The sequence below is a fragment of the Dasypus novemcinctus genome, chromosome 3 (genome assembly GCF_030445035.2).
Source record: "Dasypus novemcinctus isolate mDasNov1 chromosome 3, mDasNov1.1.hap2, whole genome shotgun sequence".
In the NCBI taxonomy this organism is placed as follows: Eukaryota; Metazoa; Chordata; class Mammalia; order Cingulata; family Dasypodidae; genus Dasypus; species Dasypus novemcinctus.
In genome coordinates, this window is record NC_080675.1 from 56,768,322 (window position 1) to 56,795,539 (window position 27,218).

A 27,218-nucleotide genomic window follows, 5' to 3' on the forward strand; every position below is an offset into this window, starting at 1 on the left:
TGGCACAGGCTCACAGGACAGTGATGAAAGGCACAGATTCTAAGCCTGGCTTCAGCTTCTGGCTCTGCTGTCCACCAGCCGTGTGACCTGAGGCAAACTACCTACCCTCTCTGTGCCTCCGTTTTCCTGTCTTGTAAAATGGGGACAACCATGGTACCTGCCTCATCGGCTTGTCGTGAGGATGCTCGTATTTGGAAAGCCATGGGCGAGTGTCTGTCACCCTGTTACGTGCCTCTGTGTTGAGTTAATAAGCACGTGCTGAGGGCGTCTAGTGCCAGGCACCCTGCGAGGGCCCTGCCCTCAGGGAGTTTCCGTCCCAACCTTGAGATGGATGGTGTCAGGCCAGGGGCCTGTCGGGGTGGGGCAGGGCTGTCCCGAGGGGTTGCGTCTGAGGGGGACGCTGCAGCAGGAACCCCAACGACAGTGGGCAGGAGTGCCCCTGGGAAAGCGCCGTCTGGGCCGAGGGCATGGCAAGGGCAGAGGCTCCAAGGGGGTAGTGGGCTTGGGGGGTGCGAGGAGCAGTGAGGAGGGCTGGGGTGGGGCAGAGTAGCTGAGGGTGCAGGGGTGGGAAGGGAGTTTCAGGGCGCGCGGGGGCTTGACCGCAGAGGCCCCTGGCATTTACTCTGAGATTATAATTCAGAGAAGGTTTTGAGCAGGGGAACGACACGGTTCACATTTTGAAAGGATAGTCCTGACACCAAATGTAAGCCACGGGCTACAGTCAGTAGCTCTGTTTTGCTGGTACTCTTTCATAGTTTGTAACTAATGTTTCACAATAGTGCAAGGTTTGGCAGTGGGGTGATGTATGGGAGGAGCCCTGTAGGAAAATATGCATGTTTGTTTTGTAAGTTCACAACTTTTACTATACACTTATTGTTTATGTATGTTTATGCATGAATGATACACTTAAATAAAATTTTATTATAAAGTAAAAAAGATCATTCTAGCTGCTGTGTATTGAAACGGGTGTCACAGCCACACTTCTTTTGATATTGAATGATAAAATTGGATCATTTTGCACATATGGTTTTGTATACTGGGCATTAGAGAAAGGAGTGGAAGTCAAGCTAGATCGACACTTGCATACGTGACAGATGACCTGGGCTGGGCACGGGGCTGGGGCTCAGGCGCCTGGGGTCCCGCTTCAGGGCCAGCGCCCAGTGCTTCTGCAGGTAGTTCTCCCGGGACCCAGGAAGGACACTGACTCTCAGGCCCCTGATTACTAATGAAATACTTAATCTTCTGAAAGCCCAAAAGAGCAAGGACGTAATTTTACAAGACCGAAGTGTGTGTACCCCACCCATTCTCAGGATCCTCTCTTGCCAAGTAAAATTACTTGAGGATGTCAGGGAATCCAAGCTTCTGAAGGCCATCATTCCTGCACCCAAACCTTTTCAAATAATGGATTAGAAAAAAGAAACCCAAGGATGGCAGCCTCTGATCCGCATTTCCCATTCTGGGTGGCAAAGCACACTGATAGTTGTGATCCTTTGCTGGCACAACCTGCTTTGTTGGGACTTAGGGAGTGGGGCCTAAATTCTGCCTTAGCCTGTTGGTAACCAGGGTTTATGAGGGAAGTGAAATTCTAAGGAGACCCAGGATTGTTTCAAACTTGACTACAGGGCCAGTGTCAAGAAGTCCATTAGAGGAGAGCTTCAGAGAGTCTAGCACTTTCCTTCGAAACATGGCGGATGTAGCTATAGTGGCACCAGCCTGCAGCCTGTGCTGCCAAGTCCAGTGCCTGCCAGGCTGAGCTCTGGTTATTCCCAGCTTTCCCCAATGCCCAGAATGGGACTGGCCCTTTCTCAGAGTCTAGAGGCCATCCCATCCTCACTTTGAACCTGGTGGTCTGAACTGAGCAGGGCATATGGAGGTGAACAAGGTGATCGTGCTTCTGCAGTTACTGAGTGGTAGGGGATGGAGATTTGGTTATGCGAAAAGCTGAACTCCTTCAAACAGGAAATGTTTGCCCCAAGTTCAAATCTTGTTTTATTTTTCTATTGGGAATAACCGCACCAAAAATGACACCATAAATACAATGAATAATGTTGGACACTTTCAGTAAAAAATAGAACTTCCCAGGAAGAGTTTCTCCCTGGCTGAAGACTTCAAGCTACTGTCCTGGGAAGATAACACTTGGCTCACAACCAGTTAGCAACACCCCTGTTTCTATGGCCATTGGACACAGGTAATGTTCCTGGCTCTTGAAAATGAATTCCAGAACACATGAGTTAAGAAGGAAACTAGGAAATGGCCTGACCTAAACTTAAGCCAGTGTCCTCCACTACTTGTGGACATTAATTTTTCATGTTAATGAAAAATGAGGAATCAGTCCAAGTCTATACTGATCCCTCATACCATAAATACAATGCTACATTATAAAAGTAAAGAGGTGAGATGAAGTTGCCCATTAACAAAGCAGTGGAGAGTCATTCGGTCCTTCCACTTCACATAGAGTTCCTCCATCTGTCCTCAGCTTCTATTAGTTACTTGATGCCCACTCACAGGGGTGGGCACCAACTACCACTCACCCACAGACGACCCACACCTGAGTCTTTCAAACAGAAGACCATGTTCTTTCAGCCACCGACGTGCCATTTCAGCCTGGGTAACACTCAGGCACCTGCACTCTATTTCTTCCAGGCCAGAGGCCATCCCTGTATTTTCTTTCTCCAGTGACACAACACTCTGCCCAAAGCCCCTGACGACCACTGGTCTTCCCCTACATGTTTCTCTTCTCCTTCTCCATCCTCACTAACTTCTGCCTCGATTCAAGTTCCTATCAATACTTGGCTAGAGGCACCTAAAGAGTCTTCTAGCCAGCATCCTGCCCCTATAAATGGTTTCTTCCTCGTTGCTCCTAGAATCCCAGAAGATTCACCCCCTACCCTGTGCCTTAAACGATGACACAGATCGCACCAGACTGTGAGATCGTCTACTTCGATACCTGTTAGAAAGTGTGCTCTGAGTGACCAGAGGACAAGGACCTACTATTACTCACCGTGAGCCTCCAGATGATGGGGCAAATCTCATCCAAGGCAGCTGCTCATCAAGTGTTCAGTAACTGACTGAATGGAAGAGCTCTGGGCGTGGAGTTTATCTGCAGCCACAACTGATTATGAACTAGCTTTGGGCGGGGTCCCAGCTATCTCCTTAGAAATCCTGGGTTCTATGTGAGGTAAGAATGCCGGAGGCAGACCAGGGCACGATGACAGCATTTCCAGCAGCATAATCAGCCGAGTGCTGTCTTGGAGTGCCAGAGAAATGGCTGACTCCAGTCGTTCCCTGGGAGAGGTGGTGTAGGAGTAACAGGTTACCAACAGCCCTGTCTCGGAAGGGCAGGAGAGGCGAAGGTCTTAGAGAAGAGAGAACAGAGCCAGGCACTGAGTTCTCGTGGTTGCCGAGCAGAGATTCACCTGCCCCAGGTCTGCAGCTCTGGCAGGGAAGAGCGGGAGAGGTGTCTGAACGAGAGTGGGTGTTCTGAAGCCAGCGCAAGCTGGTCGTCTGACACCCATGAGCTTTCCTCCCTCAAAGGTCAGACCCAATAAACTCCTTGCTTTCCTCCTGGCCATTTAGCTACTATCACACTTTGTATTATATTTGGCATCTTTTAACTATTCCCATGCCAGTGAAGCAAGGAGAAAGGATTTTTGTGGAGTCAATATTATTCTAGGTGTGAAATCTGGGACACAGAAAATGTCACCAACTTTCAAAGGCCACACAGCAGTCAGTGGCACGTCAGGGCCAGGGCCAAGGCTTCAGGGACTAAGCCTTCAGTTCAAACTCTCTGTCCCTTACGTGGGTGCATTTTCTCTGGGGCAGGGAAGTGAAACTATTCCTAGTAGATGCTCCCAATCTAGGGTGGGAAATTACCCTTTCATCATAATGCTTAGCAATCTAATCCTCTTACAAAATATTTTCTGTACTTGCTAATGGCAAAGGAGAAAATGGCCTTTTGCATGCTCCCTAAAGAGATCAGTTTCTTACATTAAAAACCGCACTATTCGCTCTGTTTAGACAAGCTGGTAAAGAAATTAGCATAAAACTAAGAACAGTAATCTTCAAATTGAGTTGGCTAGGTCACTTTTAATTTGTGATTTACTTTAAGAAAGGTCCTTTTATCACAGATGCACAGGATGTCTGACTATCCAGAAGTTTTAAAAGAAACACTCCTTATGAAGTTATATATGTATATCCTATATATAAAATCTTAGAATACATATATATTAATATGTATTATATTACACATAACTTTATATTTTGTATATAAAATTACACACACTCCATTATAAATTAAGTAAAAAAAAAACCAAACCTTCCACTCCATTAAAATATTTATGGCCTCACAAAACTTGCTTTAGCTCTGCATACCTCGATCCTCTGCTCCCTTCCAAAGATTCTCTGGGATTACTAGAAGAGGCTACCACTCAAGTCTGCAGGCAGCAAATAAAACTTCCCAGCCACCACTCCCAAACATCTCCCGACACCAGTCACAAGAATCCCAACTCTGGGGCAGAGACAACACTGGCCTCCTGTGTATAGAACAAAGGCCTCCTCTCCTTTGGACCTTAGATGAAATCACAGTCATAAAGTCCTTTATAGCCATTGTTACCAGGGTGACATCCAGATACAAATATAGGAAGAGAACCTGTTTAGGCCAGAAACAAAAAGGGAGAGGACAGTAAACATCTGTTAATGGCTTTTAACATCAGGATACACTCTTTTTCAGCATTGGGCAATTTTGAGAAGGCTCCTCTCAGACCATGGAGACCCATTCTCTGGAGAGTCAACTATGTCCACCTGCCAAACGATGCTGATCCCCTCTACAGAAACCTGGAGTACATCTGATGGTATTCTCTACTGTTGGCAGCAACTTTTCTCAAAACCAGATCCTTCCCTGGGTGGGCAGTGAGAATGAAGCACGCTTGCATTTCCCTTACACTGTTTTCATATGATTTTAGCCTTTGGTTATAGGTTGAACAACTTGCTACTCTCTACAAAGCTGTATAAAAGGCAGAAGGAAATGCACATAAAAAATGTGTGTGATAACACTTCATCAGAGTTTGGAGATGGCCAGCCCCAGGCCCCCTGGATCAAGGATATAAGGACATTTCAGTCGTCGAATGACACAGAAGCAATTGATCACCAGGAAACTGCACTTTGGAACACTTCTAACTTTGAGAAGGAGGCAGCATGATATACCTCTGTAAGGTCTGCCAATGATACCCTCAGTGGGACCTTCTTCGGTCCATTTGCCCACAATGAAGGTAGAACTGTTTCCCTTGCCTGGTGAAGACTTACCCTTTCCAAAGACTTCAGAAGGTTTTGTCTTTCTTTGAGCTTCTGAATACTGATGACAATTTTGTGTCTTGCACCTTTGGTAACATTCTGTAATTAAATAAATTCATTAAAACACATTTTAAAGAATCAGCTTAGAGGTTCTCGTAGGCTATTTAGTAGTTTACTCCCTTTGTTACCAGATGTTCACAGAACAGTAAACATCCATTCCTCTTTCTCTTTAGCACCCATTCATCATCAACCTCCTCTGAATAAATATTCTAACTCCATGTGGGTACACAGTTGCCTGTGTCTGTGGGTTGTGACCTTTGGGAGAGTGAGAGATAAAGAACAGCTAATCATCCCACCCAACATGAAATTTCTTCCCAGTCTTTAAAGATAAATTTGATGTCATACACTCCTCCTCTCTTCCAGGTTTTATCATTTCAGTCTTTCTCAGTTTCCCTGATGGTTCCCACCCCACACAGATATTCACTGCTTTCTCAAACTTTTCCTATATTTACCCATCTGGAGAAGTTCTGAAGCCCAGAACAATTCTCTCCTAGTGCCACATAACGCAGAGCAATTTTTGTCAGTTTGTTACCCCCTTTTATCTCCATAAGGAAAATCAGAATAGAAAATAAATTAACCCCATGACTCAGTCATTATTTCAGGTAGAGGATTAGGACTCATAGTTAGGGATGTGGACTTTATCTCAACTCTGTAGCAATGGCGAGCCTAAGAATTTGAACACTTGTGGATTAAAGACACTGCAAATTTCCAAATCGAAGTCTCCTTCTCAAATCAGGTCTCCCATACAAACTTCTGGTGACTTCTTGCAATTACTCCATAGAATTCCCCTTAAGGAAGGAAAGACTGGGAACACAGAGGCTTCTCCTTTACTTGGAAACATTAAGACTCATTGACAAATGAACCTACTCTCTGAGATGAAGCAGTAGGGGGTATATTTCTTTTTAGCCTTGATTTGGGGTTCAAGTGAATGAAATTACTCTGAAAAGTTTGTGCTAGCCTCTGGCTTTGCCCTCTATGTCAATTATTTCTTGTTTTTTCTTAAGTTGAACAACTGATGACTTAGACTTCTTCTCAACTCTGACCCAAACACAAAAATGCTCTTAGAAACAGTTTTCATCAATCCCTGGGATCTCAAGGAGCAAGCAAGATTCAAAAGGCTATATGGGAGAAGTGTTGGGAAGTTGAAATTAGTGCCTTTCATTCTCTGAGAATGTGCAGTGACTTTGGGCTTTGTTTTGCATCTCAATACTGGTATTCAGCCAGGCCTGCAGAGGTTAACTGAGGGTACTGAATACACGACGGGAAACCAGTGTGCTCTGTTGGGATGGATGCTTCCAGACCAGCTATGCCCCAAATGGTACAATCTCCTCTTCCTGTAAAGGAAATATTATTAGCCTGTTCAGATCATTAATTCTTTGAAATCACTGCTCAAAGGAAACTGAAGTCAATGTGAAACAGGCAAATAGCATTTTAAGCAAGGGAAACAAAGACATCAGTCAGCTCTATTTACTCGAGCACAGCATGGTAGGAAACATGCTTCGTTTCAGGCGTTCTGTTGACTGGCCTTTGGCAACCACACTTGGGGAAAAATGCCTTAGATGGAAGAAGGAACTTTGTCCTTTTAGGTCATGCAGGAGGGAAATGAAATCTGAGCCTTGGGGAAATCCCGTTGTCAATGATGGTCCCACGTTATTCAGGGCTAGAAGGAAAAAAATACTGTGTGCAATTTACTCTAATCTCACTTAAGACCAGTCTGAGCATGATTTTGGAAAAGGGTTGAGGCAGACCTGAGGCATGACCTGGTGCTTCTGCTCACCAGTCTGGTTAGAAGTTAGTTGACTTGTAACTGGACTGGACAACACACAACCAACCTGTCATTCCCCAAACAAGCTACTTCAGGCATGGGGAGGGAGGGAGCAAAGTGAGCAAAAGCAGGGACCAAGACTCTTTTGAGGCCTTGGTCAAATGCTATTTTTCTAGGAGACTCCACCAAGTCCTCCCTAGCACCCTTGAACTTAACAGAGTGTACCTCTTTTATATCTTTTTCATAATAGTTTATCTCACCCCTAATTACCCTATGGTTATCTGTTTATCTTCCTTCTCCTATTAGACCCAGAAGGCAAGAACCCAGCCTTACTCACCATGTAATGCTAGCCAGCATCTGGCGGTTCCTAGAAAATGGCAAGGTGCTAGGTGGCATATGGTATGAGTCCAAACAAAGTCTGGCTAGGACTTGAACTTCATGTTCCACCTGGGGCACCTTCTCAGGGAACAGCCACCTGCTACACATACCTGAGCCTCCAGCTGGCACTCAGTGAGGGCCATCATTTCCTCATAGGTCATCTGGGAGAAAAGCGCAGCATACTTGTGCAGGCGGAGGCTTTTTAACCAGGCTGGAACATCTATGGTGCAAGATGTGCAAGAGATGGGGAGAGAAATTGAGAGGGAATAAGAAGAGATGACAAAAGATGGGATAGAGAAAGAAAAAGAGGGTGATGGTCAGAGAAAAAAAAAAAAAGAAAAAAAAAAACCTTTATGTTATTACTTGTTTTCAGAAGTGTCAGACATTTCTACTGTTGTGCTCCTTTATTCTATTTTGCCCACAATGCTTTACACAAGGGTTGCTATCTTAGGGTCCAGTGGTTTCAGGACATAATCTCCTAAAATTATATCCCAATTTATGAACGTATGATTAGTTTTCTGGGCAGAGAGTTGTCAATAGCTTCCATAAGATTCTAAAAGGCATTCATGACCAAAAAAGTGGCAAGAAGCCACTGTTTTATCTGGACTACTTCATTGTTAATTTGTAAAGAGCTGACTAAGAGTGTTAAAACTACTAAGGTGATAAGTCTACATCCTCAAGGTAATTCCATTTTCAGTAAAATGCAGATTTCCACATGCTATTTCTGCCACTTCCATAGTGATAGTAAAACTAGGCAACTATAGCACCCCATGGATGGAATCACTGTAATTCCTAGCCTGTCCTTTCTTCTGCTTTCCTATACCCGAGTGGGACCTCAAAAACTGTTACTCTAGTGGAGTGTGTCAGCTGACCACTTCTCCAAGTAATGGGATATGTCTTTGACCTTTTCCTTGAATGTCAATCATAAGTTTTGAAAGATTATCAGGATTTGAAAGGTCCAAATGTTGGTCAGACCATAGGATAATGGAGATTCCAAAACAGTTGAAATAATCCTGAAGTTTGGTATTCTGGAGTTAAAGAAAGAAAATTGAACAGTAACTGTATTACAGGTCCATGTGAGAATTGTTACTTTGCTAAGTACACCAAAACAAAGTGCCTGTCCATACAAGAACTTTCAAGCTGCTAGGGTGTTGGAGAAGTCTCTAGACAAACCTCCACATCTGGCTTATTTTACAGATGGCAAAACTCAGTTGCTAAGTCCAGACCACAGAGTAAGTATGTGATGAAATGAGGACTGGAAGCCAGGTCTCCTGAATCCCAGCTTTTTACTACACTGTATCACCTTCTTGTAAATAATGAGGTCCAACCAATCCATCAGTGCAATGCATGGATAAACAGTGACTGCAAAGTACTTTGAAATGCTAAAGCATTGGGCAAATGTTATCATGTTATTTTCTACGAGGTATTATCCATTACTAATCATGTTGATTACAAGATACTGTCAATTGTTAAGTGCTTCATTATGAGGCATTGATGTGGATCACAAACACTCCAAAATATATGGGACCCTATACATTTTTCAATGTTTGGAGTAGTCAGTGGGATTGAAGAGGCCAGTCCACTCTAAAATCAGACTCTGCCTCCTAAGTAAACCAAACCTCGGTTTAGGGAATGTAGATAGGAGATGATCTCCTGAAACCCCAAGCTGTAAGAGCAAAGAGTGGGCCTGGTTAGGTTACTTCTTGATTTATAGTAACATGAAGGCCAAAGAAGGGGAATTTGGGGGGAAATTGAATTGGATAGTAATTGGTGTTTTAAGAACAAGCTCAGTCACCTCAGGCAAGAATCACTTCATTCTGTGCTTTTAAGTCCTTCTGTGCTAACCAAGTCCCTCTGGGACCGTCATTAACCACAGAGACAGGACTCCTCCAGGCCCACGGTACCAACCCTTTACATCCTCCTTAGCTCAAACTGGGGTTGGAGAGAGTCCAGGACATACCAGCTTGGGAATCTGGGACTTTTCCTCCTGTGACATCATGGAACAATTTTACCAGACTCTATTCTCTACCGTTTTGTTGCTGTTGAAACAACACTAAAGCTTCTGAAAGTGAGCAACAATGAGCTTAACTACAACTATTCCTTTAGGCCAACCACTGTTACCTCTTTGCCATCAGATTTCAGTTTATTATTTACATCTTTGAAATGCTGATTTGAAAAGAACTGGCTTAGAAAGACCACCAGTTGCTGATCAGAAAACTCAAGGATCATGATTCAGAGAAGTCTGGGTAACCCAAAGCCACAATTGGGCACAATTCACCACAAAAAAGTATGAAGTAACCTCATGGGTCAAATGTTCACCAGGTGCCTTACAGCTTAATCATGCAAAAATCACTGATATAGCAACAGAATAGTGAGCTACTGAGCTGTACTGTGAACTGGGTGCTTTTAAGTCAAGTTGACAACTTGGGTGTTTTATGAGTCAGGAAGAATGGGATGCAAGGATCAGCTTGGAAAATTTCAAATTTCTATATAACTATTTTGACAACGAGAACTCCCTGGGTTGGAGGAATGGAAGAGGCTGCCTTATCATTTAGTAAAAATCAGGTTGATGGAAGTAAAAAGTTCCTACACAACTTCAAAACATAATAAGTTAGGCCTTCCTGAAGAGTTAGGTCAGGATATGTGCCTGGGAAATATAAGTTCCATTTGACCATATGTCCCCTGAAACAGGTATATGTTGACTTTCTTTTAGAGCAAGCATCTTGGTGCCTAGTAGAGTGCCATGTGCTTAAAGAATTTTCCTTCTGCAACATTAATTGATGGACAGAGCAAGGCAAATCTGTTAAAAAAAACCTAGCCTACTAAGCTTTCACACCTTCCTGTGCCCTTCTCCCTTGGTTTGTGGCAAGGCACCTTCCTCTGTCAAGGATTAAATTAAAACATCACTTAAAGGGGAACAAACCAGAGACTAGGAGCCTTGCCTATTTTACTCTCCCAAAACCAGGAATTCCAATGACTTGGATGCTGGATTCTGTAAGAAGCTGACCAGGGACAAACCCCAACTAAATGTTCAGGCCCTTTCCCATGGTCCATATGCCACATTGTTGGATGCAATACTGAGAATCACTTAACATAATCTTAGACCTTCCTTTTTCATTCTGGGAAGCTATGGTTAGAAGACACAGACCTAAAAACAGGGGTGAAGCAGGAATGTTTCCTGGAAAAGCTGACCCATGATTGAAGGCACACTTGCCTCCTGGGCTCCTGACTGTTTGCTGGTGCACAGTCATTTGTGTTCTTCTGGGCTGCTCCTGATGGCCATGCCAATGGAGAGTCCTAAACTAGAAAGTCACTCTCCTGTTTGCAGTGTGAGAAAGATAAAGATGCTTTTGCTATGTGCTGGGTTGACCACCTTGCCAAGTATGGGCATCTTGATATTCACTCATTCAACATTTATTGAATGCTTACTATGGGCCAGCCTCTGTGAAGACATGTCTCTGCCATCAAGGAACTTTTACTCCTGAGATAATGGCTCACATAAGACATTGATAGTTGCAGGGCAAGTGCTAAGTATACTCAGATTTCTAGGGAAGCATAGAAAAAGGAACACTTTGGTCTGCCTTGGGGAGTGAGGATAGATAGCTACAAGGCAGCAGCAACCTGGAGTTTTCTGGGTAGACCATATTGAGGAAGTCTTCCCAGGAAGCAGGAACAGTATTCAAACAAAGCACAGAGCCAAGAGAGCATTCAGAGTAGGACAAATGGTCAGGTGAATAGCGGATAGGCAGGGAGTCAGATGATTGAGATAGTTGATGGTGAAACAATTATATATTTATCTGTAGGTGATGAGAAACAGCTGAATGCTGAGCAGCAGAGAGGCACAATCAGATGGGTGCATTGGAGGGAGGATGGCTGTCAATATTGAGGCTGGACAGTGAGAGTAGAGGGCAGGAGACAGATTAAGCCCTTGAAGCTGGCTTGGGAGGGCAGTGGCAACAAAGAAGAAAAAGATGTACATTGATAGTACTTGAGTATTACTGAACAGGGAATGAGAGAGATAAAGGAGCCTAAATGGGCTCCCTTGTTTCAGGTTTAGTGAGGCAGAAAACACAGGGGAGGAACAGGTTTGGGGTGAGAAGGGAGAGATGGTGACTTCCATGTTAGAACAATTGAGTGTTATTGCATTTAGGTCATCCAGGTGGAGAAGTCCAGCTGGGTCAAGACCTCAGAAAAGACTTCTGGGCTACAGAGACAAGTTTCTTGTCTGGAGAACATGGATTGTTGTTTTAGCCAAGGAAATAGGTGAGATCACTCTAGGAAAAATCATGGACTGAGAAGAGAAGAGCCAAAGGTGAAGCTCTGGAGAGTGCCAGACTTTTATGGGAAGGTATAGAGGAGAAGCCCATGAAGGAAACTGAGAAGAGAAGGCCAAGAGGTAGGAGGTTCCTGGGAGAAAGCACTAGTGTCCCCAGGTACATGATGGAGGGACCCCACACCAAGTCAGCTTCTTCATCCTTCATGACACTGCTTCTAGAGCTTGCTGTAGGCCATGGTGGCTTTTCTTTTCAAAATGGCCATTTCTGATAATAATAATGTTAGGCCTATCTTGCATATGTTCTATGGTGGTCTTTTCCCATGGGATCAAGTTTCCAATTACGCTGATTTTTATTCATTTATTTATTTTATTTTAGAGTTTGGATAAGTCAGCCACAGAGAGGCTTTGTAATGTGTACTATGGCTCACACAGAAGCTGGGCTCCAATGAGAACTTGGGGTCCTTGTCTTTAACTCCTATTATAGGAATAGCTGAAGATATCAATTAGGTCAGCAGGCTCTGCAGCACATAACCCACCAATGAGAAGGCTGCTGAAGAGAGAAAGATGGGACCAACGTTGCTGAAGGCCCAACATAGGAAGCAACATGAAGGGCAAGGACTAAGGCATGCCTCAAAGAGAGAAACATGAATAGCCTCGTTTCTTATAAGAAGCTCACCACCTGCAGATGGAAGATCAACTCCCATTCTCCACAGACAGCCAGCCTAATGTCAAACAGTTCTCACCCTCCAAGATATGACTACATCCTTGGTCTTTGAGGGAGATAAGGCAAGAGGTATGGCCTCTTCCTTGTTGAAGTGAGAGGGAAATCTTTCTTTCAAAAACAAAGAGCAGAAGCTTATCAACACCATTAAGATTACTGGAGTCTATTTATGGCCAGAGCAGAATGAGCAGCCCCGTTCTGTTCTAGGTTCTGAGCAAAAGAAAGGAGGTGCCTTGGTCTGTGGCCCTGTGGAGCTGGATCCTTCTCAGCATGCTCTGTGAACCAGGAAGTATCTATGGTGGCCTCCAGGACATGTTCCATGTGTGTGGAGAGCCATATGTTGGTCTCAGAAGGCAAAGAGATGGTCTAATTTGGAGTAAAAAAAAACACTTAGAAGGGTTAGATACAAACAGAGGAACTAAATTTCTCCCTATAGTTTCAACTAGCTATGTCACTCATAAGTGATGTTCTACAAGAAGCCTGCTTTGCATTGTTAAATAGTAACTCCGTTTCATACCAACAGCCGCCCAAAGTGTGCCTGCACAGTCCTTGAAGCTGAAGAAGCATCCTTGGTAAGGAATTGAGGTTAGAAGACTCAAGATGTTTAGTATTTGGGGGAATCCTGGGAATTGGCTTTTTAAGGACTTCAGGGCGCTCAGCCTATCTGAAAAGAGTTTCTACAATTCTGAGCTGACTAGGACACATCCTTGCAGGCCAAATGTTGCTGTTTAGGAATAAACAAAAAGAAGCAAATTTACTAAATCCTCGCCTTTAAATCAAATGAATTAAAGACAGCACCTGGAAGGCTAACATTCAGAAAATAATGCCTGGTTCCATGACTGTTCCTGCTGCATGCCATGCTGTGTTAATGGAATGCGGCCACTCCCACTGGGTCACCAGAAACTTAGTGACCCACGAGAAGGCTGTATCCCCCATCTTTCTTACAAAGGTTTCTGACCAGTTCCTTTTTCTTTAAAAAAAAAAAAATCATACCTTTTGATATTTTTCTAGTCTCATTCTGAGAAAAGCAGAAGTCAAAAGATCTACATTTCAAAAACAACACAAAACCCCAAACCTACTATTTCAGAAAGGCAATATATGTCCTTTGCTATGGAGAGAAAAGGTTTACATAATTTTCATCTAATAAAGACTCCTTAGAGAAGGCAAAGGGGGTATATTCAGTCACTTGTCCCTTCCACCACTTTTCATTGCTAGATTATAGTTCTAACAAGGTTACTGAAGCCACCAGTTTTTTTCCCTTTACTATTTTTATATATGAACACTGAATCAGTTTCAATAAACTTTATATTTTCATACTATCATAACTCCGCACATCATAAGCATGCCCAGTTTATAGTAATTCATAATGGTGTGGTTGAAAATCATATCAAGAGAAACAGATCCCAAATCTCTCTTTCACACTAGCAACGATAAGAAAATCATGGAGTACCTTACTTCTTAGAAGTCCAAGTTTATGGCCTTTTTGACCCAGAAGTCTAGAATTGAACTTGGCTATAGGTAAGGATAATGCTGAAACTGTGCAGGTGAGGACTCTTTGGGAATCTGGGCCAGGGAAGAGCCTGGTACACTGTGGTCCCAGCCTGCACGCCTCCACAGGAATGTCCTACAGGTTCACACACTAAAGATGCCCCATGATGTTTCCCCATTCTGTTCCTCCTCCTAGATGCCATTTTTTATAGATGATACCATGGGCTATCCGGATGTCCCAGGCAGAAACCTGACCATTGTCCTAAATTCCTCCCTCTCTATCACTGTGAACATTGTTACCAAGCCCTCTCAAGTCTATCTCACAAAGATCCAAGAACCCATTCCATTGTCTCCATTTTCACTGCCCCTTGCCTAGGTCCAACTTCATTTGCTTTCTCAATTACTGCAACAGCCCCTGAGCCTCAACTGGCCTCCAAATCCAGAATCCCTGTCCCTTCCTCATGTTGATCTATCTCCCCCTCACTGCTGCTAGGGTTCTTCTATCTCTAATATGCAAATCGAAGCAGGCCACTCTGCTGCTGAAATTCCTCTAACAGTTTCTAGGAACTTATGGATAAAAGCCAAAATCCCTCATAAAGCCTAGCAGATGGATTTTCCCTTCCCAGACCCCTTTTCTAGATGCCCTTAAAACTCAAGCCATAGGATCTTTTTGCCTTTAAGCATGGTGTTTCCTCTTGCATAGAACGTCCCTCTCTTATCTTATATATTTGGCTAACCTATAATCAGTCTCTGAGACTCAGTCCCAGCTCTGGGCCTCTCCCCTTCACAAGTTTTCCTTGACTTCCCTCCACCTTGAATTAGGGCCCTCCATGGAGCCTGCACCACCTCAGATCAGGTCTCTAAGACAAGATCTTTTCACAACAGAGGATCTGCATCAGGTACCTATTTGCTGTTCACTTGGCAGTGAGTTCCTTGAGGCAGAAACAGTAGCTTTTCCTGTCTCTTCAGAAGCTAGTCCAAAACCTCTCTCAGCAGACACTCAAGAAAGTCAACTGGCTTGAATGAGGACAAAGCAGAACCTGCTACTCAGTCATTCTTCTCTTCTGTTTTCTCCCTTACAACATTGCCACATCTTTTAAAACAGCCCTGGCATTGATAAGTCTTTAGGCATTGAGTTTACCTATCATTTCTGAGGGTGTGAAGGAAAGACAAGCTTCTTCCACCAAATGACTTCTTTCCTCTTCTTTCATATTTCCTTTCTTCTAGGAAACTACGAGAATGCCTTTTTTTTTTTTTAATAGCTGAAGGCTACATATGAGAGAAGAGGTAAGAGAGCATATTCCACTCAGTGTTGCCCAGAGAAAGATGGGTGTAATAATAGAATATTGACTCAGATAGAATCAAGAATTTTTCCCTTGGGATAAGTTGCAGTGAGGTTTGTAAAAAAGAACAAGGATAACTGTACTTGGAAACTACACCAGCATATTTAGTCCAAATAATGTATAACCAGTAGCCTCCATGGGGAATGTCAAAATGGGAAAATTTCACAGTCCAGTTCAGTTTCCCATCTTCACCTGGGTTAATTTCAAGTCGAACAGCTGATCACATTTTTGCTTTAGCTTGAGATATTAGTCTGAGATCCTTACCCCAAGGGACCTCTTCAGAACAGACTTAACTCATTATGATGGGTATTTACTATAAAAGGAAAAAACAAAACAAAGCAGGCAGATGATGCTAAACCTCTGAAAGCAGGAGTTGGTCTATTTGGGAGAGAACTCACTGATGATTCCTCGCATAGTGTGCTGACACCAAGACAAAAAGAGGGCCAGATAGATGGAAGCAAAGAATACGAAGCAGAACAGTGTTGGACACCACAGTTTATTCTACACTCTTGACTCTTGTAAAGAGGTACACTTGTAAGGGACAATTTGTAGCCAGATCTGGCTACCCTGTCTAGAGAAGGGGAAAGAATGCATGAACACAGTGTTTTAGCAAGGTATGCCCAGGCTGTCAGCAAGGAAGATCAATTCACACTAAATTAAGTTCAATTATGGTGACTTTTTATGATTTCCCCAGGGAGCAGGGTAGGGGGCTGACTTGCATTCCTTATCAACTTAGGAACTCCTCCAAATTCTACTACCTATTCCTGGTTGTTCTCATAAACTAGGTGTTTGAAATTGAGAAAAATAGCAATTAGAGGATGGCATCCTGAGGTGAACCAGCAAGTAGCTGAAGTGCCTGCACAAGTGCCTGAGTCACAAGAAGGATGGAGCGGGGATCTGAGAGGAAGAGCTGGCTCTTGGTAAAAGCCTTTTACTGGATTTCATTTTTCATTTCTCAGAAAAGTATGAATTAATTTGGAAATCTAATCTGGTATCTGCTCTTGGACAGGGAATCAAATGACAAATTCTTGGAATGGGCTATGTTAAGGGTTACTTCTCCAGAACTCTCCTGGGGGACCATTCTGAGTCATCTTTGGTGGCAGAAGAACCATTAGCAGTGGTCATCTCATGTCAGAGTTGGGGAGGGGCATCTGTGTTAATACAGGCCCATGGCACTTTGGAATGATAACTGTTTTTGGGTGTAGAGATTTCTACAGTCTGAACCATCATCTGAATGGAAATATATTTTCCTACAAATAGAATCCTTCATTGTCCATGATGTTCCTTCCTTCAAATATTTTTTTGTCATTTAGTTTGCTAAGGTCATACTTTAAATCCCAATCCAATTCTTCGGGAGAAGGGAAGCAGAGGTGAAAATGCAAAGAGGGTCTTTTATCTTTTTCAATCATCAAATAGCTTGTTTTTCTGACCACACTCCTTGAGCCTATAGAGAAAATCTTGGATACAAGATGTCACTTGAGTCATTTTCTGCCTGAGGAAGGTCTGAGGAAACAATTCTTACCAATTCTAAAGAAAGGAATTGAGTAAGTTTATATATAATATAGGCTAATTCTTGGATTTTGGAATATTTTGCCTTTTATTTTAAAACATGGGTAGGAATTTTATTCAAATTTTCTCTCATTTATTTCCCTTCAAAAGTCAATATTTGTTCATTTCCCATCTTAAGATGCCAGCATGCAATAAGCCTGTCTTTTGCCTACTTTGGGAGAATGTGTAAGGTACCGATAATACCTCAAACAAAGTAAGAAAGAAAGAAAACAAAGTAAAGGGAAGAAAGAAACAAACCTCTCAAGACCAGACAGTGGAGTCAGCATTCCTCTTTGGGAGAGATTTCTATCCCAGTGAAGGCCTTTTCCTGGGGCCTCCTTGCCCTTCAACACAAAGGCCAGGGCCTCTTCCCCACAGAGATCCCTATTAGAATTGCAACACGTGCTTTCTTGAAACATGACTTCCAGACACCGAACTTGGCCCAAAAAGAAGCTAGTCAAAAGCAACAGCTGTTTCAGCCTCCTTTGATCCCTCAGGTATTTCGATGCCCCGGTGACAAAGATGACCAGCCAGGCTGGCTTACAGCATGTCTGAGCCACACTCGACTTGAGCAGATAATTGTGTTCAAGATCAGTTGGGTCGCACAAACTCAGAAATGGGTTTTGCTAGTTCTCCAAAATCATGACACATTTCTCCCAAAATAGGGAAAGGGGACAAATGGCCTCCATATCAAAATGACTCACTGTTTTTGCTGTCTATTAAATATCTTTAAAGACCCATTTGTATCAGCAGAGTAAAATGTCAAGGCAGAGCCTGCTTACTCTGGGAGCACAGGACCACCAGGAGGGGAGGAGCACAGGCCTAAGCAGCTGAGAAGATTCAAAATGCACCAGGGAAGCAGCTTCATCTCAGCCTCATTTTCTAAATTGATAGGCTCCATTTTTCAACCTGGTGCCCTTTTACAACTGGTACCGCGGCAGTGTCAGGCATGCTTTCTGTGCCACATGTGGGTGTGGGTGGGTGGGTATGGGGGAGGGGACTCCACATACAGCCTTGTAAGTCAGCACTGATCCTTTTCAAGGGAAAACCAGAAACAACAAAACCTCAGGGACTATTAATGCCAGCAAAGAGGGAGATAGAGCCTTGGCGCCTGCTCTCTGAGTTTGTGCCCCTGAAGCATAACTGGATATTGTTTCACCATGTAAAATTGTTTTTAGGGTGTCTCTGATGAGCATCTTTCCCTAAGGACTTTCCAGCTCTTCAACAACTGTAGTCTAAAAATACAGACTATCCATCTCCTCTTTGAACTTATCATAGGTTCTCTGGAAATCTTTATCTCCTGATGAGTATCTTTCGAAGGAGGTAGATCTATTAAGCATGTAGGAACATTTATTTATGCTGCACAAAAACGCCATTATCGCCTATATGCAAATCTTTTATCAGGCTTAAAACACTGTCAGAAAGTCTCAGTGGTATTTTTATGTCCCTTAAACAGATGCAGAGAAAAGAGTTTAAAGGTTGCCTTGGCTATCAAAGAAAACCGGAGAGAGAAACGAAGCACTACTACAATTTGGCATTAAGAGAAATTAAATAAAAAGATCCCAAGGTTTGCTTTTCTAAATTATTGACAGTTCCCTGACTACAGCAATGAGGTAGAAGGCTGAGCTGCTCAGCGTCTTTACAGACAGGGCAGATGCGGAATGGATATGCACAGCAGAACCTGACACTGTTAGTGAGAACTCATTTAATTGAAAGTCAGGGCAGTAAAACAAACAACAACAACCAAAAAAAAAAGAAAGAAAGAAAGAGAGGGGTTTGATGGCTCTCGCTCTGGTTCCTGCTTCTCAGGTTTTGGCAAGAAGCCCTGAAGGGGAAATCCAAACTTTTTCTGCCACAGGTCAAGCCTGGAGGAGGAGTCGGTGAGCACAAGCCTTGCATTAGGTGGGACTGGGGGCTCCTCTTCCGCTGCCTACCTTTCTTTTTACCTTCTGACCCCAAATAAAGGGAGGGACTGTGTCCCCAGTGGTTTCTCATTTAGGCACTCACCTTTCATACCACTACCTTCTTCTTGGAATGTGTTACGAGCAGTAGTCTGATCTTCTAAGTGTTCACTCCCACCACTTCCCGAAGAGGCTACACTGCTTTGTGGAGACAGGGGGGCATGATCGGATGGGAGGCACTGGGGTCCTCTAGCTCGTAAGTCCTCATGAGACATCCATCCATGTCCTAGAGGCTGGTTTGGCACATTCATGGGTGGGGTAAGGGACACAGATCGTTTCAAAGGGCTGTGGTGTGCCTGGCCTGAGAGAACTGGAAAAAAAAATAAAATGAAATAGGTTATTCCCTGCCCCCCTTTTGCCTGGGATGCAGAACCCACGACACCTTTGAACCCTGACAGAGATTGCTAACTGTCTTACAACTCCATCCGTGCTCACAGGCCGGGCAGGGTCGCTGCCTCTGGTGCAGTCACCGAGGGTGCTACCTGCCCCTCTTCCTGGGTTGGGGTTCTCCTCTGATGCCCACGCGTCTGGCACTGGCTTTCGTGGGCCTGGATCCACTGGTAGTTCTAACTCTAGAAACCAAGGTTTGTAGCAGGAAGCCCATAAATCAGGCAAGGCCTGACAGCCTGGCATCATGGCTATCTGCCAAGATGAAACGAACATGTGCCGGGCGCATTTTTTTTAAACACACACAAAACCTGGCATTCCCTGTTCATGAGGGAGGTCTTCTCGAAGGGTAGGTAGGCTGGTCAAGTTTGGGACCTTGGCTGGGCTGGGCTGGACCAGAGGGTGACTGGTCCTTCCAAATAGGGGTATCCCCTGTGAAGGGCGGTGCAGGCTCGGCAAGGGGCCCCAATACGAGGGTGGGCCTCAGGGCATGGGACACAGGCAGCTGGCTGTGAAAGGGCCCATTCTTTTTCTTGGCCCCACAGGTTAATGCCAAACTTTATATTGAAAACACCTCCAGGTAACAAGGCTTTCATTCAGAAGTCAGTGGGGTGCTCTCAGTAAGCTGGGAATGTTTTTTACCAGCATGTTCAGCCCTTCCGCACAGTGGGCAACATCTGCGTGGACCCCGTTTTTAATTTCTTTTCCAGAAGACTAGGAAAAAGCAACAAAAACTCCCGTACCTAGCCAAATTAAATTGAGGTCATTCAAGGGAGGGATTTAACCAAAATCAACTCCGAGGGAGCCGATATTACCTTTGGTTGGTTTTTCTGGGTGTGTAAAGGGACAACTTCACAAAATCAGTCTATTCATAACATTCCCCCAGCACTGGCTCCTCACAGGTCCAGTTTATTTTGACTGCTGCTGTATTAACAGGGCATTGAGCCACATGCATTTTTAAACATTTTTCATGGAAGCCATTAAATTCCATCTCGGCCCCGATCCCCTCCAGTGAGGTATTTGCTCTCCAAGTCCGGTCTAGCACTTCTTTGCTGGTGTTAAGTTTTGTGTGTTTTTCGGCAAGCAGACTAGACAGCCTCACAGTTGAGGTGACCTGTTTTTTGTTAAACTGCATTACTGGTGGGGCGGCACACACATAAAAACCTGAGCAGCCGGTGCCTACTCTGCCCCCACTTGGAAAGATAAAGCCCAGAGCCGGAAGCCTGGGTGGCTCCGAAAAGCGTGGGGGGGATGGCGCGGTGGTGTGGGCAGGCTGCTTGCAGTCAGTTGGTGGCACCCGGGCCCCGAGAGCAATGACGAGGCTCCTACCTCGTAGTCAGGGTGTCCATTTGGCTGGATGTGGCCGGAAGGACAGCTCGGTGTGCAAAGGGGGGCCAATCAGAAGAGCTTTATTAACGAAGAGGGAGGGAAAAAGAGAGCTGCCGAGTTTAGAATTCGTGGATTGACAAGTTTCTAATCTGAATAGATTTCAAGGGAAGGAGTTGTCACCCAACTTATAAATTTGTAAAGGGGACATTGTTAAAAAAACAAAAAAATCAACCCGAACAGGTTGAAACGGCTTGCATTTCCACTAAGTAAACTAGAGAAGAAACGATTAAGAAGGGTTTCCTGGAAAATGCAGGGAAAATTTAAAAAAAAAAGGAAGCAGCAGCAAAAACGAAGAGAAAAGCCAAGAGGATGAAAAGCCAGACATCCAGAAAATCCATTTCATGCCTAAGTATTTATATAAAATTGGGCAGTCTTTTAAGGCTGCTCTGACTGCTGTGAGGTCCCAGCTTAGACCTCTGTTTTCTAGTACCTCTACAATCATTTCAGAATGTCTGGGGGATAGTTGGATTGGTGTCGGCTGGGTTGCCCCAAGGGGACATGGAGGTTTTTCCGTGGAGTGGGGATCAGGCTGAGCCTGAAACTGTAGAAACCAAAGGGTCCACACAGCTCTGGGCTGGCAGAACCCTCAGCACCTAGGCTGGTTAAGGTGAATCCATAACCACGGGGTGGCAACATGCATGGACAGTCCTCAGCTCTGAATGCTGAGCGCACCACGACACCTATGGAACGTCTAAATTCTGTTGGTATGGATAAAGCCAATTCGCGACTTTCCACCTAAAGCTTTCTCAAATCTGCTCCACCTCACCACATCCTTGGTGAAACTGTCCATGTCTGAGGAATCCACTCGCTCTTGGGAATGGAACTCAGTGAAATGAGCAGGGCTTACAGAGATTTGCTCCTAGAAATCTATACCCATTTCTTCAGTTTGTCCTGAGCTTGACTAAGTCACAGGAGCTATGGCATGAAATTGGCCTCTGCCTTACAAAAAATCAATTATACCTGAGGTGCCAGGGCCTTTTCCCAATGCTTTCTACTGAAGGCCCTCTCTCTGTCATAAAGGGAGCCTCGGGACTCTCACAGCTGGCACCAAATTCAGAAAGGTCTCCCTTGGAGTCAGCTTGCTGTAGCAACCAGGCACAGGGCCTCACACTAAGCTGCTGATTTGCAGAGCAGGCCTTGGGTCTAGAGCCAGGCTGGACGCCACGCCTAAAAGCAAAGTTGTGCTGGGCAAATGCCTCGCTTTTCCACAAAGAACCCACAGAGGAGGCCCCAGGCAGCCCACGCTCATCTTCCTGTGGGAAGGAGACAGAAGCAGGAGACAGGTGTCCTACCACTTTGGAAGAAGACGAATCTTCAGGGTTAGCCAAATGGTGATCACAAAGTTGATTTGGGTGTTACTTGCTGGGGTTGGAGGACTCTGGTTGGCATAAAGTGGCAGAGGAAATAACAAATGCCACGGGCATAAAGAGTCTGTGAGAAAACAAGCCCCACAGTTGTGGAATTAACAAGGGGCCAGAGGTGAAGCATATCAATGGTTGCCCCATTGCTCTTTTTTTTTTTTTTTTTTTTTTAACCAAAAGAACTCATCTGAAGTGGCAATAAATAAAGGGAAAGGTGGACATTCCAGCAAAAAAAAAAAAAAAAAAATCTTTTTCCTACGAGCAGGGAGGGAAGATAGTCCTGGAGTGAAGAGGGATTTCTGGGAAGCTTTTCAGCACTGTGTTAACTGCCCCAAAACAACTCTACCTAGAGTCAGGGCTTTTGGACACTCCTGCTTGTTGACTGCTCTGCAGCAGATGGCTAATGTTTCATTGGGACTCCAGCTTCTCCGAAGAATTCAAGTGCTGCAAATTTAAGTATACCTTTAAAAAGATCTCAGCAAAGATTAGAAATTGGCAAGTTCCCCCGGTAAAATGGAGGTCCTAAATTTATATTTTATTTAGACTTGACAATAACCAGGGGTAGAAGGACAGCATGTTTCAGGGGAATTCATTACACTGAAAATCATGTTACCAATTACCCAGAGGATCAAAAATCATATACCTTTTGCTGGTGAGAAACTGAAACTTAAATAGTATTGTATACAAGTTGAGAGTCAATACAGCTTATACTTTTAGAACTAGCTACAAGAAATTTCAGGTACGCATGCGCATGTGTGTGTGTATGCATATGTGTGCACACGAATGACACTAGGACACTTTAATTTTTGGAACATCTATAAATTCAAGTGACTCAAAACTAAGTAATAAGTATTAGGTAAGTCTAATTGAAATATAGAAAAAGCAGCCAGAAAGAATCTTGCTACAGGAGTGAGATGTAAATGCAGAGAGTCTTAAAATTTGGCTATAAACGTTTCATATCATTCAGACCAGCCAACTTCACTGAAGTCATCCAACCTTATGATGACTTTTTCATCTCCAAGCAGCTCTAATGAGACCCTTTAGATGTCTTCTTTTTTTTTTTTTTTTTTAAGGGAAAATGCAATACATGGTTCTGGGTTCTGTACTTGGAAGTATTTTCTTGAAAGCCTGGAAATCAAATTTCTTTTCCATTTCCTTTAACCAACCTTGACTTTGTCTCAATTTTTAATTACTGAAATAAGATAGAGGAAAAGACTTCAGGATATTCAGAAGTCTCAAAAAAATTAAGTATACCTATTTTTTCTGCCTTCTAATATGAAAAATTAGAGGGTTTATAGATAGAGGACAGTTTGGGATACTGGTCCACCTCCTTGGTTTCACTGTGAGGTTAAATATTATGCCTCAGGGTCAAGGAGAGAAGTGATCCATGTAAGGAGGTAGACCAGATAACTGGTACTCCACTCTTATAGCAAAATTTTGTCCTAGTGAATTTTAATGGAGATCTTTCAAAGATACATTGCATACTTCTCTGCTCTCCTTAAACTTATACACTGAATGCAATTTATGCTTTAAAAATTATTGTTTTGAACAAAGATAAATAACATTTTAGAGTTGAAAGCTTCTTGAAAAAAAAATATAATTCAGTAATTTCTCAACTGTGGGCCATGAGGCCTCCAGGTAGTGAAAGGCTCTAAGAATCTCAGCCCTTGCTAGTAGATAAAATACTGTATTATAATGATTTTTTAATGTATATAGAGAGTATTGGAATCAACACAATACACATTAATTGTTGCTGAATTCATAGATATTTTAGTCATTTTTAAAAAACTATCAACTTAGAGGGACAATTATTGTTTTATAGGGAATCCCAGTTTTATAGTATTTTAAAAATGGAGTCCTTAATTCAAAATGGTTTATGTACTATTGGTCTAATACACTCTTATTTGATAGAGATAATTGTTGCTCTCTGCTGTCTTTGTTGAGGGAGGCTTCCACAGGCAATGTAGGTGGCCTCAGGAACTCTTGTGTTGAAAAATCTGCCATGCTTTTCATAGTTATATTTTCTCCTCTCATTTAGCTAACCATTATTTCTCATTGCTACCACTGTGTATTGTCTATTTCCAGGTTTAGCATTTCGTTTGAGTCTAGAATCTAGACAGCTGAAACTGTCAGAAATTTGACTTCCTTTTGAACAAGGGCATTAGGTATTCCCATCCTATTACTATCATCCCCTTTTACCAAACCAAATAACCTGTATTCTCAGTCCAAAACTGGGTGTTGCACCCTCAACATGCCCTTGTTAGTCCAGCCACATAGAGAAGATTTGCAACTTTAATAATCTTTTCTTCTGAAGCTAGTCTATTCATTTCTAATTCAAGAAGCTGTCATTCTCACAGAAAGAATGTGTGTTTTGTGAATTTCTCAAATATCTAGATGCTCATGTACTAGGATTTAACTAAATTCTGAACCCAACTAAAGGTAGCAAAAATAAGTTATTCTAATTTAGGGATTTTAAAAGGTAGAACGAGGAGACCAATCATTTGTATACGATTTTAAAATATTAACATAGAAGTATTTTGATGAATTACAAAATCTTGGCCAATTCCCTAAGACTCGGATGATATAAGCTATATATGCTTTTAGTGCAAAGCATGTTAATATCAACATACTTAATGGCAAAGCATGAGTATTCTACTTCTATGTTGCTAATACTGCACTTGGACAATATTTTCTAGAACTACCCCCCCAAAGAAATTCAGAAGTATCAGTAGAACCTTTGCTGAATATACCAATTTGAGGGTTTGCAACATGTAATTTTTAAGTTTTGCTACAGGAGATGGTTTGATACTTGCCAAATTTAAAATCTCAACACACTGCCAGCTACAAAAAAGGCTATAGTTTCAGAGGAATTGGAGGAGTATTTCTGTCCATTCCTTTAGGTTTTGACTTGCTTATTCTGCATGTTTCAGGTTCCATAGCAAGGATTTCTTCTGACAACACTGATTTCAGGGCATTTAAAGAACTGCTATTGGAGGTTTTCAATTTTCAAAGAGTGGAGTTCTGCTAACACCACTTATATGAAAAATTCCAGGCATTTGCTTAAAAAAAAAAAAGCCAATATTTTGCAAGACTCATTGGTGAAACGATATAACTTGGATTCATCTTCTTTAGATGATTTTGTGGTGCCACAACCAGTAATCTGAGGCTCTGTGGTGGGAATCTTTGGGGAAGAAAAGATTAACAGTACTGCAAGAATACATTTTTAAAAAATCAGAGTATATGATCAGTGACATCATGCAAAAAACAACAACAAAACCAAAAAACCAAAACCAATCACATTTATGGCCAAGTACAGATCTGTTTAAGTTTGGGTGGGTGGGGAGTAGTAATTGCTGAGGTTAAAATTAACATGCTCTGCCATCATTGCTTCAGAGAACAGATTAAAAGCAAACCAGGCAGGTTAAAAGCCTCAATTCTGCATGCTTGTTTTTTGCCTCTTGTCCAAAGATTTGAAAAACAAGGGCTCACAACATCTAGACACCAAAGGATGAGTACCCAAGACAGGCTTCAGACTCCACCTCATTCTGGGGGAAGAGGAGAAAACATGCTTCAAAGCAAAGATGTGGATGTTCCTGACAAGCCAAAAGAGGAAGCCACGTACTTCCGTGAAGAGAAAGTGTATACCTGTGTAAGCCAAAAAAACAAACGGGAATTGTGGAAGAGAGGACTACAAAGAAAACCACAAGGTTGACAAATATATGCAGCTAAATCTCTTTTTCCCCATCAATTATCATTTTTATACAGTATTAAAAGGCATTCTGATGCAGGAAAAACACCTGGAGAAGCTTTTCCAATGTGCACATTCTTGTCACAGGTGTCAGATCTTATTACTCTACAGACTGCTCAGCCTTTGGGCAGAGCAAAGATGTATGTTTCCGCCTTCACATTATCACTTAAACATTTGGGCTTTTAAGAAATAAATTAGAATGTTTCTGGCAGACTTTTATTGCTGCATTAATCTTTGGTACATTTCATTTGTCCTCTTTTGTCAGTTTCTATAATGGCAAAACTGGGTGTCATCCAGTAGAAACTCTATTTAGATAACTGCTGTTTGACTTTATACTGTCATTATTTATGAAATAAGTTAGACAAGAAGTCAATCGATACTTTCTATAAAAATCAATTGAATCTCACTTCTTGTTTTACCTTCAAACTAAGCAGCCCTAATAGTAACTTCCCAAATCCTTTCATTACATTCTATCAAAACCAATGACATCAACTATGGAAGCAACTTGATAATACTGAAGCGGATGTTTAGACCAATTCAAGAGACTGTGAGATCAATCCAGTCATTTCTAAAGCTCCTGCATAATGCCTTAATTTCTTCTGCCCTGTATTATCATCTCTTTTCAAAGTGTACTTACACCTATGTGTTCTTAACCCTAAGGATTGTCCATAGAATTTCTACCCATAGAGAGTGAAGAGCTGTCCACAGATGAGTTCAGAGAGAATTGCAGATTTTGATTCATTTTGTTTGGGACACCAAGTGAGTAAATAAGTCAAGCAAGTGGCCCAGAGTTGACTGAAGTGCTCAAGACATTGTGTTTAGAGAAGAGATAGTAAAGAAACTCAGAATGATGGATGTTTGATGACCAAACTTCTTTACCACCTTTTTCTCAAAAGATAACCCTCAAATTCTAACTGCTGTGACATCAGCCTGCAGGCTTAGCCAGGAAGTGCTCCTTAGGTTTCTCCAATGCAAGGTCCATGTTGTGCTCAGCTACTACTGAGCGTGGGTACCAGCAAGTCAATCAAACTTTGGAACAGGAAATGGTCAGGATTTTATGATTGAGCAAACAAGTCCCGCTCAGAGTATCGGACCTGAAGGCATGGCTGGAGTCCTTGTATACCCTGATACCATCAGCCACACTTGTCAAGAGGACAAGCAAGTCAATTGCTTGAAAGGTGCTAACAAAGGACATTTTAAAAGCGCATCTATTAACCACAGGCAAGGTCTTCACTGCTGCTGGGATTTAAAGACTCTCAGACAATAGAAAAAGGAGGCTCTTCAATGCAACAGGCACTGGTCAGGCAAGAATGGACATCATTAAAGGGTGCCTAAATCCTCCTGCCAGCAGGACATCAACTTAACACCAGCAAACACAGGACTGGTGCCAGGATTTCTCTGAGCAGGAAACCTTGAACTTTGCTTTGATCAAACAAGTCTTTTTTTTTCTCCTTTTTCCCCCTAGTGTTGGGAGAAGGGTTATAAATAATTAGCACTGCATTAT

At 42.9% G+C, this 27,218-nt stretch overlaps 1 protein-coding gene and 1 long non-coding RNA gene across 7 annotated transcripts in view; one reads left to right on the forward strand and one right to left on the reverse strand.

Moving 5' to 3' along the window:
- SAMD4A (sterile alpha motif domain containing 4A) overlaps nt 1-27,218 on the reverse strand; it is a 242,859-nt gene that overhangs the window by 34,871 nt on the left and 180,770 nt on the right. For 4 of the 6 annotated variants that reach the window (XM_004472776.4, XM_012530720.3, XM_058293409.1 and 1 more), the window contains 3 exons: nt 18,876-19,139; nt 7,603-7,712; nt 5,302-5,388 (listed from right to left, as the gene is read on the reverse strand). In XM_004472776.4, coding sequence (XP_004472833.2) covers nt 5,302-5,388; nt 7,603-7,712; nt 18,876-19,139 — 461 coding nt within the window. The remainder of the gene's footprint in view (nt 1-5,301; nt 5,389-7,602; nt 7,713-18,875; nt 19,140-27,218) is intronic. The other 2 variants (XM_004472777.4, XM_058293407.1) reach the window with 1 other exon arrangement.
- On the forward strand, nt 3,213-5,417 carry LOC131277931 (uncharacterized). The gene is made up of 2 exons (XR_009184992.1): nt 3,213-3,425; nt 4,730-5,417. It is a non-coding gene; the product is annotated as an uncharacterized lncRNA (long non-coding RNA).